Source organism: Aedes albopictus, chromosome 3 (assembly GCF_035046485.1).
Source record: "Aedes albopictus strain Foshan chromosome 3, AalbF5, whole genome shotgun sequence".
Classification (NCBI taxonomy): domain Eukaryota; kingdom Metazoa; phylum Arthropoda; class Insecta; order Diptera; family Culicidae; genus Aedes; species Aedes albopictus.
In genome coordinates this window covers 344,859,445-344,873,137 of record NC_085138.1, presented here as the reverse complement: position 1 = coordinate 344,873,137, position 13,693 = coordinate 344,859,445, and the positions used below count along the sequence as shown (strand labels likewise).

General features: G+C 38.0%; 1 protein-coding gene across 5 annotated transcripts in view; it reads right to left on the bottom strand.

Annotated features, from left to right (window-relative positions):
• Nucleotides 1–373: 373 nt before the first annotated feature.
• Nucleotides 374–13,693, bottom strand: part of LOC109421938 (vanin-like protein 2) — a 54,690-nt gene continuing 41,370 nt past the window's right edge. For all 5 annotated transcript variants that reach the window (XM_019696571.3, XM_019696572.3, XM_029865070.2 and 2 more), the window contains exons 3-6: nt 4,241–4,417; nt 3,519–4,177; nt 2,918–3,460; nt 374–2,860 (exon numbers count right to left, since the gene is read on the bottom strand). In XM_019696571.3, the coding sequence (XP_019552116.3) occupies nt 2,584–2,860; nt 2,918–3,460; nt 3,519–4,177; nt 4,241–4,417 (1,656 nt within the window). In that variant the 3' untranslated portion in view covers nt 374–2,583. The remainder of the gene's footprint in view (nt 2,861–2,917; nt 3,461–3,518; nt 4,178–4,240; nt 4,418–13,693) is intronic.

Genomic DNA, 13,693 nt, shown 5'->3' with positions numbered 1-13,693 from the left:
TTTCCACGATTCACAGAAATCATATATACGATGCTAGCGAACTTGCAGCTTGACACTAAAAATGTATGTTTTTTTCACGATTCTATCCGACTCTGTGCGATTCTACCGATATTATCACGCACCTTTAATGATCGGAGACGACTATATGAAACAAAATCGCAATTGAAATTTAATTTGGCATGAAATGCGATTTTACGCAATCATTGTCAACAAATATACGTATTATTATACAATTCTGATTCAATATATGAAAATATACGATTTTTTCCACACAATGATTTACGATATGTGGTTGGCTGGGATACCCTTCCTTATGAGCAGGTAAGATCGGGTTGCACGTGGGAAATGGACATCTGTTCTTGATGTCAAAAAGCAGTTGGGAGCGAGCGGGGTTGACCCTGCCCGCCTTCCGAGGACAAAGGGAGTGTCGAGGACCACTCGGGAAACTGGCTAAGCGCCAGCATGCTACCGTGATGGACTCTCCAAAGCGAGTCATCGATGTTCGTTGCTGCAGGCTACGCAGCTAACCTTAAGGGTGCCACGTGCACTAGCCCCTCTCGCCCTCTCTGAAGCAATGCCTTCTTGGTGGTTCCGGAGAGACGTAGGGTATGGTGACCATAGGAATGTGTTTAGTAGGTCGAGGAGAGAGTAGTCCTGGCTTTTACTATTGTAGTAAAAGACGGCCTCAACCCCACACTACCCTAACCTTGCTGCTAGGGTGTCTGTTTGCAGATTATCCCCCTAAGGCCTAAGGTTTAGAAAGAAAAAAAAAAAAAGACCAGCACCACCAATTCCACAACGACGAGAAAGGCAGGAACCAATGGAAGTCGACCAGTCCTTGCCAATTAAACAGGTAAATTACAGTTATAAGCCTCAACACGTATATCAAGCACCACCTCAAAAGAGACCAAGATTATACTTCACCCCAACATCCCTATGGAGCCCGGAAAGCCAACAGCATTACGTAGAAGACCCCTACCACTACGACGACAATGGATATTACGAAGTTGAACTCGAAGATCAACAGGATGAAGAAATGCAGCAAACGGATCGAGACATGAAAATGTATGAAACTTAGATAAACAACAAAGACCAGGTCGCCAATGATGACGAAGAAAATGAAAATGTTGAATTCATTTTTTTAGAATGAATTCAACATTACCGTATGTTTTACATTACGGTAATGAAAAAAAATCCCTAAAACTTTTGGTAGATACCGGATCGAAAAAAAAACTTTTTTCATCCGAGATTTGTTAGACTTTATCACCTTGTAAACAAGCCATATCAAGCGTATCATCTGTTGGAGGAGATACCAAAATTAAACGATACTCCCAAGGAAAATTTTTCAAACCAAATTCAGATCTAATCGTAAAATTCTACCATATGGAAAAGTTAATTACATTCGTTACAGTCTTAGGGCATGACACAATGAAAGAGTTAAAAGCAATTATAAGAATCATCTTCACTGAAATACACAACCAAATGTGTCGAACAACTTATCAGAGGTAAACATTCCAATTGCAGCTTTGAAAGAGTCTACACAAACGGACTAATAAAACGAGTAACCGACAATACCGTTCTGATAAACAACGCAGTAGCAGAAATAACATCCAACTGTGGCAACTCAAACCAGGTATTGAACGGAACCATAGGAATATCCACCACAATGATTGTAACCGTAATCATCAGTCTTTTAATATATTTCTCAAGAATCACGTTTACCAAAATCAAAGTGGAACTAACAGAACAAGCTTTATCGATGACAGAGTTGAAAACAACGACACCAGACGGACCACCAGAAAAGGTATGCGACGGAAGGAAGAAGGAAATCGATATCTTGATAAAAATGCCATCAATATATCGAAATGTAAATCCAACGCTCAGTCAAATTTGTGGATAAAGTTAATTAAGAGGGGAGGAGTTACGTACCCCGATTGCTATACCACAGCCAGAGTCACACCACACCCAGAGGTACACCACAGCCAGATAACCAGCTTAACAACATACAGCATAACAACAGATCATCGCATGGACCAATTAATCGGAATCTGCAAGCTATAAACATTACCGCGAAGTATAGAAGTGGCACACCATTTCCGCAGAACGAGATAACCCAAACATCAGCTGAGGCCAGGTTGATAAGAACGATTCTAGGAAGATGCACCCGACTATAAATACTCCAAGAGGAGGCAGTCTCATTCAGTCTTGTTTCAATCTAGATTCAGTACAGGCGAATGGCCTGCCTAAGTGTAGGAATAAGTTAGATTTAAGTCTTTTCCAATATTGTTCAGTTGAATAAATGAAATAAAATTATTTTTTTTTAATTCATTCACTTGAAGAATATATAACTCATAGTCATTTGTTGAAATTCTCATCTTGGTAATATTCAGCAACAAATACCGATATCGTTGTTGATACGGCCGGTAAAATTACAAAAAAAAAAAACAGCTGGTAACTCCTCACATTCGCTTCTAATAGGAATTATTTCGTCTTATGTCTAACAATTTGGCATGCATTTTTCGATTATTCTACACCTAAAACATTTACAATATTTACAACATTCCTTACATCTCTGTTCACCGATCACCGAAGCTCTCGTACCGTGCTGACCAGCAGCATCACCAGTAGCAGTGCCTGGAGGGCACCCGAGGCAGTCGTTGTCTTCGATGAACCTCCGGTATCATCTTCACCGACAGCGTACTCGATCGTTGGGCTTACCGTACTTGGTTCCGGTGGGGCCTCGATCGGGTTGAAGTACTCAAAGTTTTCGTGGTTGATCGCGTAGATGGCAAACGTCTGCAGGTTGGCCACACTTCCGCTGACAAGATTGAGTTGGACGTCCTGTTGGTTCGTTGAGTAACTGAAATGGTAGAGATATTAGCTGTTGAAGTACCAATACACAGTTCAAGAAACTCACTTGACCGAAGAGTAGAACGTATACTGATCAACGCTCAACGGGTGCAGCATGTCATCCAGAGAGTTCGCCATCGCCAGCGTTCCGTTCGCCTGGAACTTGCCTGAGATGACGATTTCGTTGAATGCGAGGTAGTTTGAGTTTTCGTTCATGGGAAGTCCACAGCTGGATAGGGACTGGTTTCGGCACATGATTATACCGCAGGTAGATACGTGGGTTTCGCTGCTGTACTTCGAAAATGACCGGTAACCGTCGAACACTGCGAACCGGTAGTAATGGGTTACGTCCTGATCCGGGACGATGGTCAACACAACACTAAATTCACAGCAAAAGAACCCGTTGCAGATTATTTGACCGATACGGTCATGGTAGCGTTCCGGATTGATTTGCAAGGTGGTAAACTGCTCCAGGAAGTCCCGTTCGATGTTGATTTCCTCGAGAAACTTCCCGTGTAATCGACCTGTTTCCGTGTCAGAGCTTTCCAGCGGAATGTGATTTGCCGTACGAACTCCTGGAGTCTTTGGAATCCGTACTGGGAATAATCTCCTGAAATCAGTATTTGCGTTAGATATGAAGGTTCTACGGGTAGCTTCTGTCAACTCACCTAGTTGGCTCACCAGTAACATACGAAAGTATTGCTCCACTCCGTCCGTTGAATACACCCGTCCCCGTATTACCCGTAGCCTCGTGATTACCGCCCGCCACTATCAGGTTCACATTATTCGTGAATGCCCAGCTTTCATACACCTGCGTAGACGTGAGGAACGGAAGCTCCGCTTGCCACATGGCAGGCATGATCAAGTCATTCACGCCTTGCTTGACCAGCTCCAAGGCCGGCTTCGCCAACAGCACATCCGATCGGGTGATCAACCCGAACTTCACCCCAAAATCAGTCTCGAATGTTACAATCTCCGGCACGTACGTCGTCCGATCGGTTTCACCGCTTTTACCGAGCAGGTTGGACTTGCGGTACCGCGCTATCACAGCTCCGTTTCGATCGAAAACCACGTCGGTGTTATACCAAACGAACCCGTGCGGGGCGCATGGTTGTGTGACCTCCGTGGAATTCGATTTGCAGTTGAAGATCTCCGACAGGTTTATCACGAGGTATTTACGGACTTCGGCTGCCAGACAGGACAGGAAGGGTAGTACAAATCGTGTGGAGTTTTCACAGGGAACCACCTGTGTGCTGGGGTCCGGAACGAACACTGAGTCCGAGAAGGTGTTCAGGGTGAGTTCCGGGAAAACGATGATGTCGGTGACCTACAGGAGAAGATAATGTAGCTAGAAACTGAGAATAGTTTCAAAATTCGTGTATGTACTCACCTTGGCATTGTCAGAACGGACAAGGTCTGCGTATGCGTCCAGATGTTGCCCCGTCCTGCTTCGTACATCAATGTCGGAAGGTTCCGGACGAAATTCAACCACTCCTATGACATAGCTATCCAAGATGCTTTCAGGATCTTCGCTCTCAACGGATCTGCTATAGCGGCGATGATGTAACTGCGGAATGAATCAAAAGAAAGTTCAGTAAATAATTGGTGCGAAAGTCCCGAAGTATTCGTGACTGTTGGACATAAAGTGAAGTTTTAGAAGAATAAATAAAAAATTCTTCAGAATCTGTAGACTACTACTTGATAATTTTGACCGGAGCTCTGTAAAAAAAATCCGGTAAAATGTTATCGTTCATCGGTCAAATTCTAACGAAGCTCGGCTAAAATTACTAACTAACGGAATTTTTCCGGTAAAATATTAACGGAGTGGGTGATTTTTCTAGTACACATGGCCGTTTCCATACCAATTTATATAAAATTCCTTTAGAAAATCCTTTAGAAAAATAGAGTCCCTTCAACCCTGCTCGTCCATTGGGGTCATTTTTAATTCAAACCGTTCGTGTTAATAATTGATCTTCGAGTTGCATAAGGAGTTCATACAGAATCTTCTGCAGGAATTTTTCTTGGAACACCTTCAAGTATACCTCTATAGGCATTTCACTAGGATTTTTTTGCGAGTTTCTTCAGAAATCCTTCAAAGAGTTTCTTTAGGATTTCCTTATAGGATGCTGGAAAATCCTTATGGATTTTTTTTTCCAATCTGTGGAATTTTGTTTGCTGTAATAATTTCTAAAGATTATTTTTTATAAAATAAAATCCTAGAATTCCTAGAGGAATTCTTGACGAAGGTTTTAAAATTATTTTTGGAGGAACTCCAGAAAAAAAAGCATTTTGAGTTATTCTTAACTGCAGGAATACCTGAGACAAGTCTAAGTAACGTTTCTTTCACGGAGTATCTTATAAAATAATTCCTGGAGGAATTTTAATGAAATACTAGATTAGATTTTTTACTGACACTCTTTGAGGAATTCGTAGAGGAACAAAAAAAAACTTTTGGGAAATTTTAGATGAACACCTGCAGGAGTGTTTGAGGTTTTTCTTCCCTTCGCTCAAGCGTTTATCGAATTTCAGCTTAATGGCAGTGAAAAATTTATCAGACAAAAGATTTTAGTGAAGACATAGTGCGAATTCTAAACGGTTTATGCAATTGCGGTTACCAAAAGTATCATTCGTATTTTTTTTTGCTTTTTTATAAGCTGGTGGTAGTGATTCCACCGGATCTCGTCCCTGAGGAAGAAACCATGACAACCTGCCCACATGCTTTTGTGTTGTGCCGAATCAAAACACAATCAAGCCTAACTTTACCAAGCACCGCATGTAACATATGTAATCAAAAAAGAGATTTTCATTTGAGGCGCTCAACTTCGTTAAGACTATTTGTATCACTCACTTTTTGGGATGATTTGTGAAATTTTTTTTCACGTTTCTAAAATACTAAATGTATGAGTTGCTATGGGAACAGCGAATTTCCCCTTCGATTTTCTCCGTTCGTGGATTTTGTTAGATACCTACAGCGTTAGGCTTGCAATGTCTTCATAGCTTAGTACCGAGGGATTTGGTGAGAATGTTCCTTTACCGTCCTAATTTATGTCATTAAAATCTGTAATTCAATACGATAATGTAAATAGGGATGGGAGTTTTTTCACGTTTCAGAGAGCGAGTAATGGCGCTTAAGTCTAGGCTTCCGAGCCTGGACATAAGGGGTAAATTGCTTATTCCCATCCCAAGAAGAGGAGCTTCGACGGAGTGACATCAACCTTCTTAGCAAAGTCACTCCCAACGTTCTGTGTCGTTTTAATATTTCATATAAAAAGAAGTGGTTGGTAGTGATGTCCCCACCCTATGCCTTTATTGTAGAATAATTAACGCTGCACAGTAAGCCTGGCCGATTTAATGCTCGTAATGCATCTTTGATGTGCTGCAAGCATTAATAATGACAAGAAAAATGATAGAAGTTGTCGATTCTATCATTTTCCGGGATTCGTTCTAAATGGCTGTGTATGTGTAGACTAGACTAGACTAGAACACCTGCAGGAATTTTTTATAAAATTCTCGAGAAAATCTTTTGACAAACTCAGAAGAAACCTTTGATGGGAATGCATGCAATGATTCCGCTTTTTTTAAACTCTCACCTAATCTTGTGGGAGCTTTTGATTTGCCTTGGAGGAATTTGAACACCTGGAAGAATTCACGGAGGAACTCAGTAAGAAGCTCCTGGAGAAATTCCTTAAACAAAAACTCCTTAGATGAACTTCTAGCGTAGCTGTTGAAATAATTTCAGAAGAAATCCATGAAGAATACCTTAGTATGGTGGGGCTACTTTTGCAAAACTTCTCCGGGATATGATGCTCCAAGTGGAAAGTGATCTACTGTGCAAAAACGAGCGATTTCGGTTGCCCACCCCTAGAACGCAGACAACAGACGTATCACTTGGAACAAAGTGCGATTAAAATCATCGTCACAAAAGCAGCAAAATCGCCCGACAAAGGTGGCGCATAAGTGGAATTTATGCTAGATCAAACATTTAAAAAAACATTTAAAATTTAATTTTCAACATAACTTTTCTGGACTAAATCGGTGATTCTAGAACCAAATTGGGAAAACATTGCGATATCGCTACTGGTTTTCGAGATAATTGAAAAAAAATGTCGTATTTTAGTATCCAACCTAAAAATACTGAAATAGGACTAAACCTGGCTTAACGCTTAAAAGCGACATTGACCTTAGACCCTTAGGGAGAGATGTAGGGAGGGGTGGATCTTGCTGAAGTCAACGATCCAAATATTTTATTGAATTTGTGCATGACCGAAAGTCTACAATGGGGAAGGGGAGGTTTGTGGTTAGGGATTACCAAAATTTGGTCTACGTGTTTTATGATTATGTAATTCTTATTGGAAACCCTTCATGAAATCATGCTCGTATTTCTCCAGCAATTCTTGCTGGGATTCTGGTGGTATGCGGCGGGAATTACTCCAGGAATTCTTCCGGGATTTTTTTTATCGACATCCCTATTCAGGTACGACCCTAAGATTTTCCTCCTGTGATTCATCCAAAATTATTTCTTGAGATGGCTTCAGAAATTCCTGCAGCGTACCTCCAGAAATATTACCAGGGATTATCCTTCTTGCTTGTACTGTAGCAGGACTTTTCCCAGGAATTTCTATGGGAGCTCCGCTAGGTGTGTATTCAGACATTTCTGTAAGAATTTCTCTCACAATATCTCCTAGAATTACTCTGTGTTTTCAACCAGGAATTAAAACAAAGACGCGAACACCATCTTCAGCCAGAGGCTGTACAGACCGAATGAAACTTACCGTTAGACAAGGCACACAAACGGAGCATGCACCAGTGGATACGGAGAAGAAACTATTCTCACGAAAAGTTTCTACACCTGGAGCGGCCTGGATGAGGCTCCACAATCTATCTAGAGAATTTCCTTAGGATTTTTTTCAGAACTTCCTGCTGATATTTTTTCCAGAAACTCTACCGGAGATTCATCCAGGGATTTCTCCGAAGATCCCTTCATTGATTTCTAAAAAAATCCCTGGATGCTTCCAGCTATTGTTCCATAAATTATTTAAACAATTTACCCAAGAATTTCATAGGGAATTTCTTTATGATTCCTCTACAGATTTTCCTGTAAGGTTTCTTCGATAGATTTCCCGGAATACTTCTTGGGATTTCTCCAGCATTTCATCGTGGCATTCATTCAGGAATATCTTTTGGTATTACTTATAGAATTCCTCTTGTGATTTCCTCTAAAACTCCTGTAGAGGTTCTCCTAAAATCTATTGCTGAGAATTTTCATGGAATTCGTGCTAGAATTTCTCAAGCCATTTCTAGGGTTTCTCTAGGAATTGCTCCAGATATTCCTCAGAACTTTTTCAAGGGATTCCTCGGGTTATCTCTCCAGAAATTCTTTTAGGGATTCCTCCAGAAATATCACAAAGGATTTTTCCGGTGCTTCCTTGGGATTTTTAGATGTTTCTGAAGAGATTCTTCCACAGACATACCCCCAATGATTTCTAAAACAACCTGCGGTGCAATGCATAATAAATGTTGTTATACTAAAGCACTGAATTTTGAGTAACTCTCGCTGAGACCGGCCCACAATTTACACCTTGTCTTTAAAAATGTTTAAGGTGGCGATTTTCTGAAAGTCCTCCTCAAAAAAGTAAGAAAAATGCATTTGGTTATACAATTTTTGCGGACCCCTCGATTTCTGTCAATTGTTGGCTCATTTAAACCGTTATTACTCGACAGTGGCGTAGCTAGGAATTTGGGGGCTCGGTGCGGAACAAAATTCGTGGGCCCCCATGAAAATTACTGATCGCACTGTTGTATTTTGTACAAAACGATGAAAAAACCAATGAAATCCATCAATGAACGTAAGATTTTTTCTAAGAATTATGTCGAGTTTTTTTTAACAAATTATTTGGAAATTGTACCAAGTAATCTTTAAGAAATTCCTTCAAAGATTGCTTTACCGTTTTCTTTAAAAAAATCTCTCGTGAAGAACAATTTGTCTTCAAGAATCTTTCAAGTCATTAATGCAAGGATGTCATTCAGTATTTATATAAGCACTCCTTCAGGAGTTCTTACAGTCAGTGTTGTCTCCGAGGATGTTTTCAAAAATACTTCAAAGTACTTCAAAAGATTCTTGCAAAGGCTTCATCGAGTAATTCTCAAAACATTTGTTCAGGAAGTCTACCAGAGTTTCTATCAATAATATCTCTGAGGATTCATTTAGAAGATTCCAGAAAAAAATACTACAAAAAACTCTCCAAAGATTTTTTTGGAACCACATATTTTTCCGAAAAAATAAAATCGGAATCGGGTTCTGTAGGGGTATCCCGATTATTTCATAACCGGAATCTCCGTCCAAAAATTAGTCGAAATCCAAAATTTCATCATTTTTGTTGCCCGGGACCTATTTTTAAAATCCATTTAAAGTTTGTATGAGGATTTTTTTGTTCGGGGTGAACTGTCATTTTATCGATTGAATTGTCATTCTATCCACGGAAATTAAAACTGTTTAGTGAATTTAACCGGGAACACAAAGGAATTGAAACGCAATAAAATCACGTCATGCTTACAAGGATTCCAAGGATTTCTTCAGATATTCCTCCAATGATTCCTTAAAGAACGCTTGTTTCGATAAAAATCTGCAAGGGTTCTTCAAGTCCCAAAGAATCCGTTGGATTTTTTTTTAAATCTCCAGGGATTCATACAGAAGTTCCTCTAAGAATATTCTCAGAGGAACTTCGTAGGAGTTTTGCAGAAATTCTTTCGAAAAATCCTTCTGGAATTCCTCCAACGAATTCTTTAATATTCATCAACTCAAGGACATTTTCCAAGGATTCCTACAGGAATTTTTGCTAACATTTCTCTGGGCACTATTTAAAAAAAATCTATTGTGATTTTTCAAAGTTCTTTCGAGACCTTCTTTTACCAGGTTAATAATGGTTATTAATGATTAAATCTCTGAGAATTCCTGGTAGGGTCAACATGCCCTTAATAATCCTACAATCGCAAATAAATACTATTCGAAAACAAAGTGATTACGGAACCGATGATTACGTAATTTTTGTTATCATTCGTGCTCACTTCTAACAAAAATACAAAAAATGAAAAAGACAAAAAGCGCTTCATTCCTTTGTTTTAAGACGGGTGAAAATTGGAGCGTATATGCTTAAATAGTAAAGGAACAGATGCCCTATCTTATCAAATAAAAACAAAATTCTCATGTTACTCCAAGGATTCCTCCTAAGACTGTTTTGCTACTTTCTTCAGGAATTCTTTAAGAATACCTAGAAGCATCTTTTAAGTGATTATTGCAAGATTAAGATTTCATAGAGGATATCCATAGGGAATTCTTCAGGAATCGCTTTTAAAATTCCTACGGGAATTTTTTCAAGGATTTCTTAAATATTTCTCCAAAACAAAACTTTCGAAAATTATCAAAAAATTCTTTCAGAATTCCTTCAAGGATCTTGTTAGAAACTACTGCAAGGGTTTCATCAATCGGATAAAGCTTTCCTTGTTTAATTTATTTAACAATTTCTCCAAGAATTCTAAAGAGGATTACTCTTGGGACTTTTCTAGGACTCGCTTTAGGAATTCTTCCAAGGGCTTTTTTTCAAAATTTTAAAGAAATTCCTTCAAAGAGGCCTTCAGAAATCCCTCCCAAACTTTCTTCGGGAATTTTTCTAAAGATGTCTTTAGTAGTTCATCCAATAAATGCTCATTCGATTTCTCCAAAGATGCGTTCAGAATTTATTAAAGTATTCTCTTAGAATTTCTTCAATTGATTTCATTCATTCATACTTAAACTTTCAGGACGCGCGCCTGTTCGAGCCTAAAAATACACTGTGCTTGCGCTGTATACGACGAGAGAGGTTTTTTTTGGCATTGTTGTACTTTTTACAACGACGCGTGTCCTGAAGGGTTAAACTGATGTCCCCAAGTATTTCACAAATTATTTTTTTTTTACAACAAATCTTTCATCTTTCATGCAAGGATTTCTTCATGTATTTATATAATTACTTCAGCAAGATTTTCTCGAAGATTTTTAAGAAATTCCTCCAATAATTTATTCAAGGATTCAAGAACTCCTCATTAGAAATTGAAAAAAACAGATTTTTTTTCAAGTAATAAAATTAAAAAAAAACATTTTTAGAAATTGCTTTGTGATTTTCTTAGGAAATTGTTTGTAAACTTCTCTGTTTTTTTTTTGAAATTCCTTAGGTAATTCCTTTGCGATTTTCTTCGGCCGCTCCGTTTTAAATTCTTGGATTTTTTTTTTCAATTTGCAAGAGTGTATCTCATAGAACTGCAAAACCAGACAAAAACTAGCTGCATAACAGACGTTATTCCGTAAAGAATTATGAAAAAAATCCAGAGGAATTACCAAAGGAATTTTCTGAGGAATTACCGGAGTCAGTCAAACGAATTGACTAAGGAATTTTCAAAGTACCGAATGAATTTCTAAAGGAACTATTGAAATAAAAACAAACGTAAATTTCAGGCATATTAGCAGAAGGGACTGCCGGTGAAACTTTCAATGAAATTGCTGAAATCCCGCAGGAGTTTCCTGATAATTTTCAATGATACTTCTAATCGAGATCCTAAAAAAAAGCTTTACAATTTTTACCAAAGGGATAGCACACTCAATTTTCGACACAATAGCTGAAACAATTTCCAAAATAATAGCCACAGAAATTTTCTAGAAATAATGCAGAATGAAATCAGAATTCCCAAAGAAATTTCCGAAGAAAATTTTTAGAGTATTTGCTGAAGAGATTAAGATATTCCTTAACGAATTGCTGCACGGATTTTCAAAGTAATTGGTGAAAAAAAAATCCAAAAGAAATTTCCGAAGAAATGCATCAGAAATTCTAATAAAAAAATAAATTTCCTTTCAGAATTCTCACAGAAATTCCTCCAGAAAATTCTACTGTGATTCTTTCAATGAATCCTTCAGGTATTCTTACAAGGTTTCCATCAGGAACACCAGTTTCATCCAGATTCCCTTCACGAAACTTTTCAAAATGATTCTTGGGATTTCATGATGCATTTGTTCCAAGTGAGGAACTCCAAGAACTTTTTCATGAATATATTTTACGATTTATCTAGGAATTACTTCAAGGACTTCTTTACAAATTTCTCTAAGTTTTCCTTCGAAAGTTGCTACAAACTCCTCCATGCGTTTCTGAAGCAATTTCTTCAATTATATGTATTCCCATGAATTCTATAAAAAGTTTTTTAAGATTTCCACAAATGATTCTTCACTTCAGCAATTTTGGAGAAGAATCCTTTAGGAATTCTTTTTTTAAGAAATTTCTTCAAGAATTTCTTTTTGAAATGCCTCAAATGGTTTTTCTTGAAGTCCTTCAAAGGATTTCTTAAGAATTTGTTCAAGCATTTCTTTAGTTCTACTTGCAGGGATTTCGTTAAAATTCCTCCAATAATTGCGGTAGAAAATCGACCAAAGATTCCTTATGCGAATTTTTCAAGTCCTTTTTCACAATTCGTTCAATAATCTTTTATGGCAGTTCAGTGAACATTTAATCTTTTTCTCCAAGTATTTTTTTTTCAAGCTACAATACAAAGATTCGTTCAAGGATTTTTTAAAGTTTTCCTTCAGATAATCCTACAAGTATGAACACATTCACCCCCACAGGTTTTATACAGAATTTCCCCCAAGGCCTCCTGCATAAATTCCTCCAAATATACAGCATCTCTTTTATTTTTCGATTTGCTCCAAAGAATTTGAGAGGAATTCATTGAGGTTTTCGCCATTGATTTCTTTGAGAAATAATAGTCATGTCATCATTAGTTCTTCCAAAAATCTCTTTGCCTTCAAAATTTCTTCAGGAATTCTTTACCTGAATCCTCAAGCTACTCCTTGTACTGTAGTAATCCTTCAAGAATGTCATCAAAGATACCTGCAAAATCAATCCAATGATTCTTTCCGAATACGTCTTGGAATTCATCAAGACAAAGGTTCTATTACAAATTCCTCCAAAAATTCTTGCAAACATTTCTACAAGAATTTCTTCGGGAATACCTCCACAATTTCTTTAGAAAATCGTCCAAGGATCCATTCAGGTATGGCCCCAAGCGTGATCTCAGAAATTCATGAAAAATATTTTCCATGAGGAACTCCTACAAGATTATTTCTTAAGGCTCATCTGAGGGATTCCTTGAAAGACTTCATGACATAATCCTTATAGGATTTTATGAAGGAATTCGAAGGGGAATTCCTGAACGTATGTCTGAAGAAATTCCTGGAAAAATCCTTGAAGGAATTCCTGAAGGATTTCTTGAAGTTCCTGTAGAAATGCTTGGAGAAGTTCCTGAAGGCATGCATCATTGTAAGCTTTCCTAAATCAATGCTTAGAGGAATTTCTGAAGTAATCCCTGAAAAAAGTTCTGAAATTAATCTTAGAGGAATTTTTGTAGAACTCCTGATGTAACTCCTGATAAATCGTAAAAGATATCCCCAGAGACAAGGACTCTAACTGAAGGAATTCCCGCAGAAACCCTTAAAGGAATATGTAGAAAGAAATACTTGTTGAAATAGTTGGAAATAGGTTGATTGCATGTTTTATACGACAGTAAAACTTATCCACAAACTTTTGTTATTACAGTTTCGACGTGACATGTGTTCAGATCATAACTTTAATAAATGAGACCTCTGAATTTCAACTGCTATCCTAAGCTAAGTAAACAGCTATGTTTGGTCCTGTGGTTGGGATAAGTATCAGGGACATTTTCATTATGCTCATGAGTTTTATTTCCATATCGGTACTGAATTTCGTAAAATTATATTTTGATTTCTAGCACATTTTTTCTTGTATTTTGGGACCCCTTTAGGTACAAA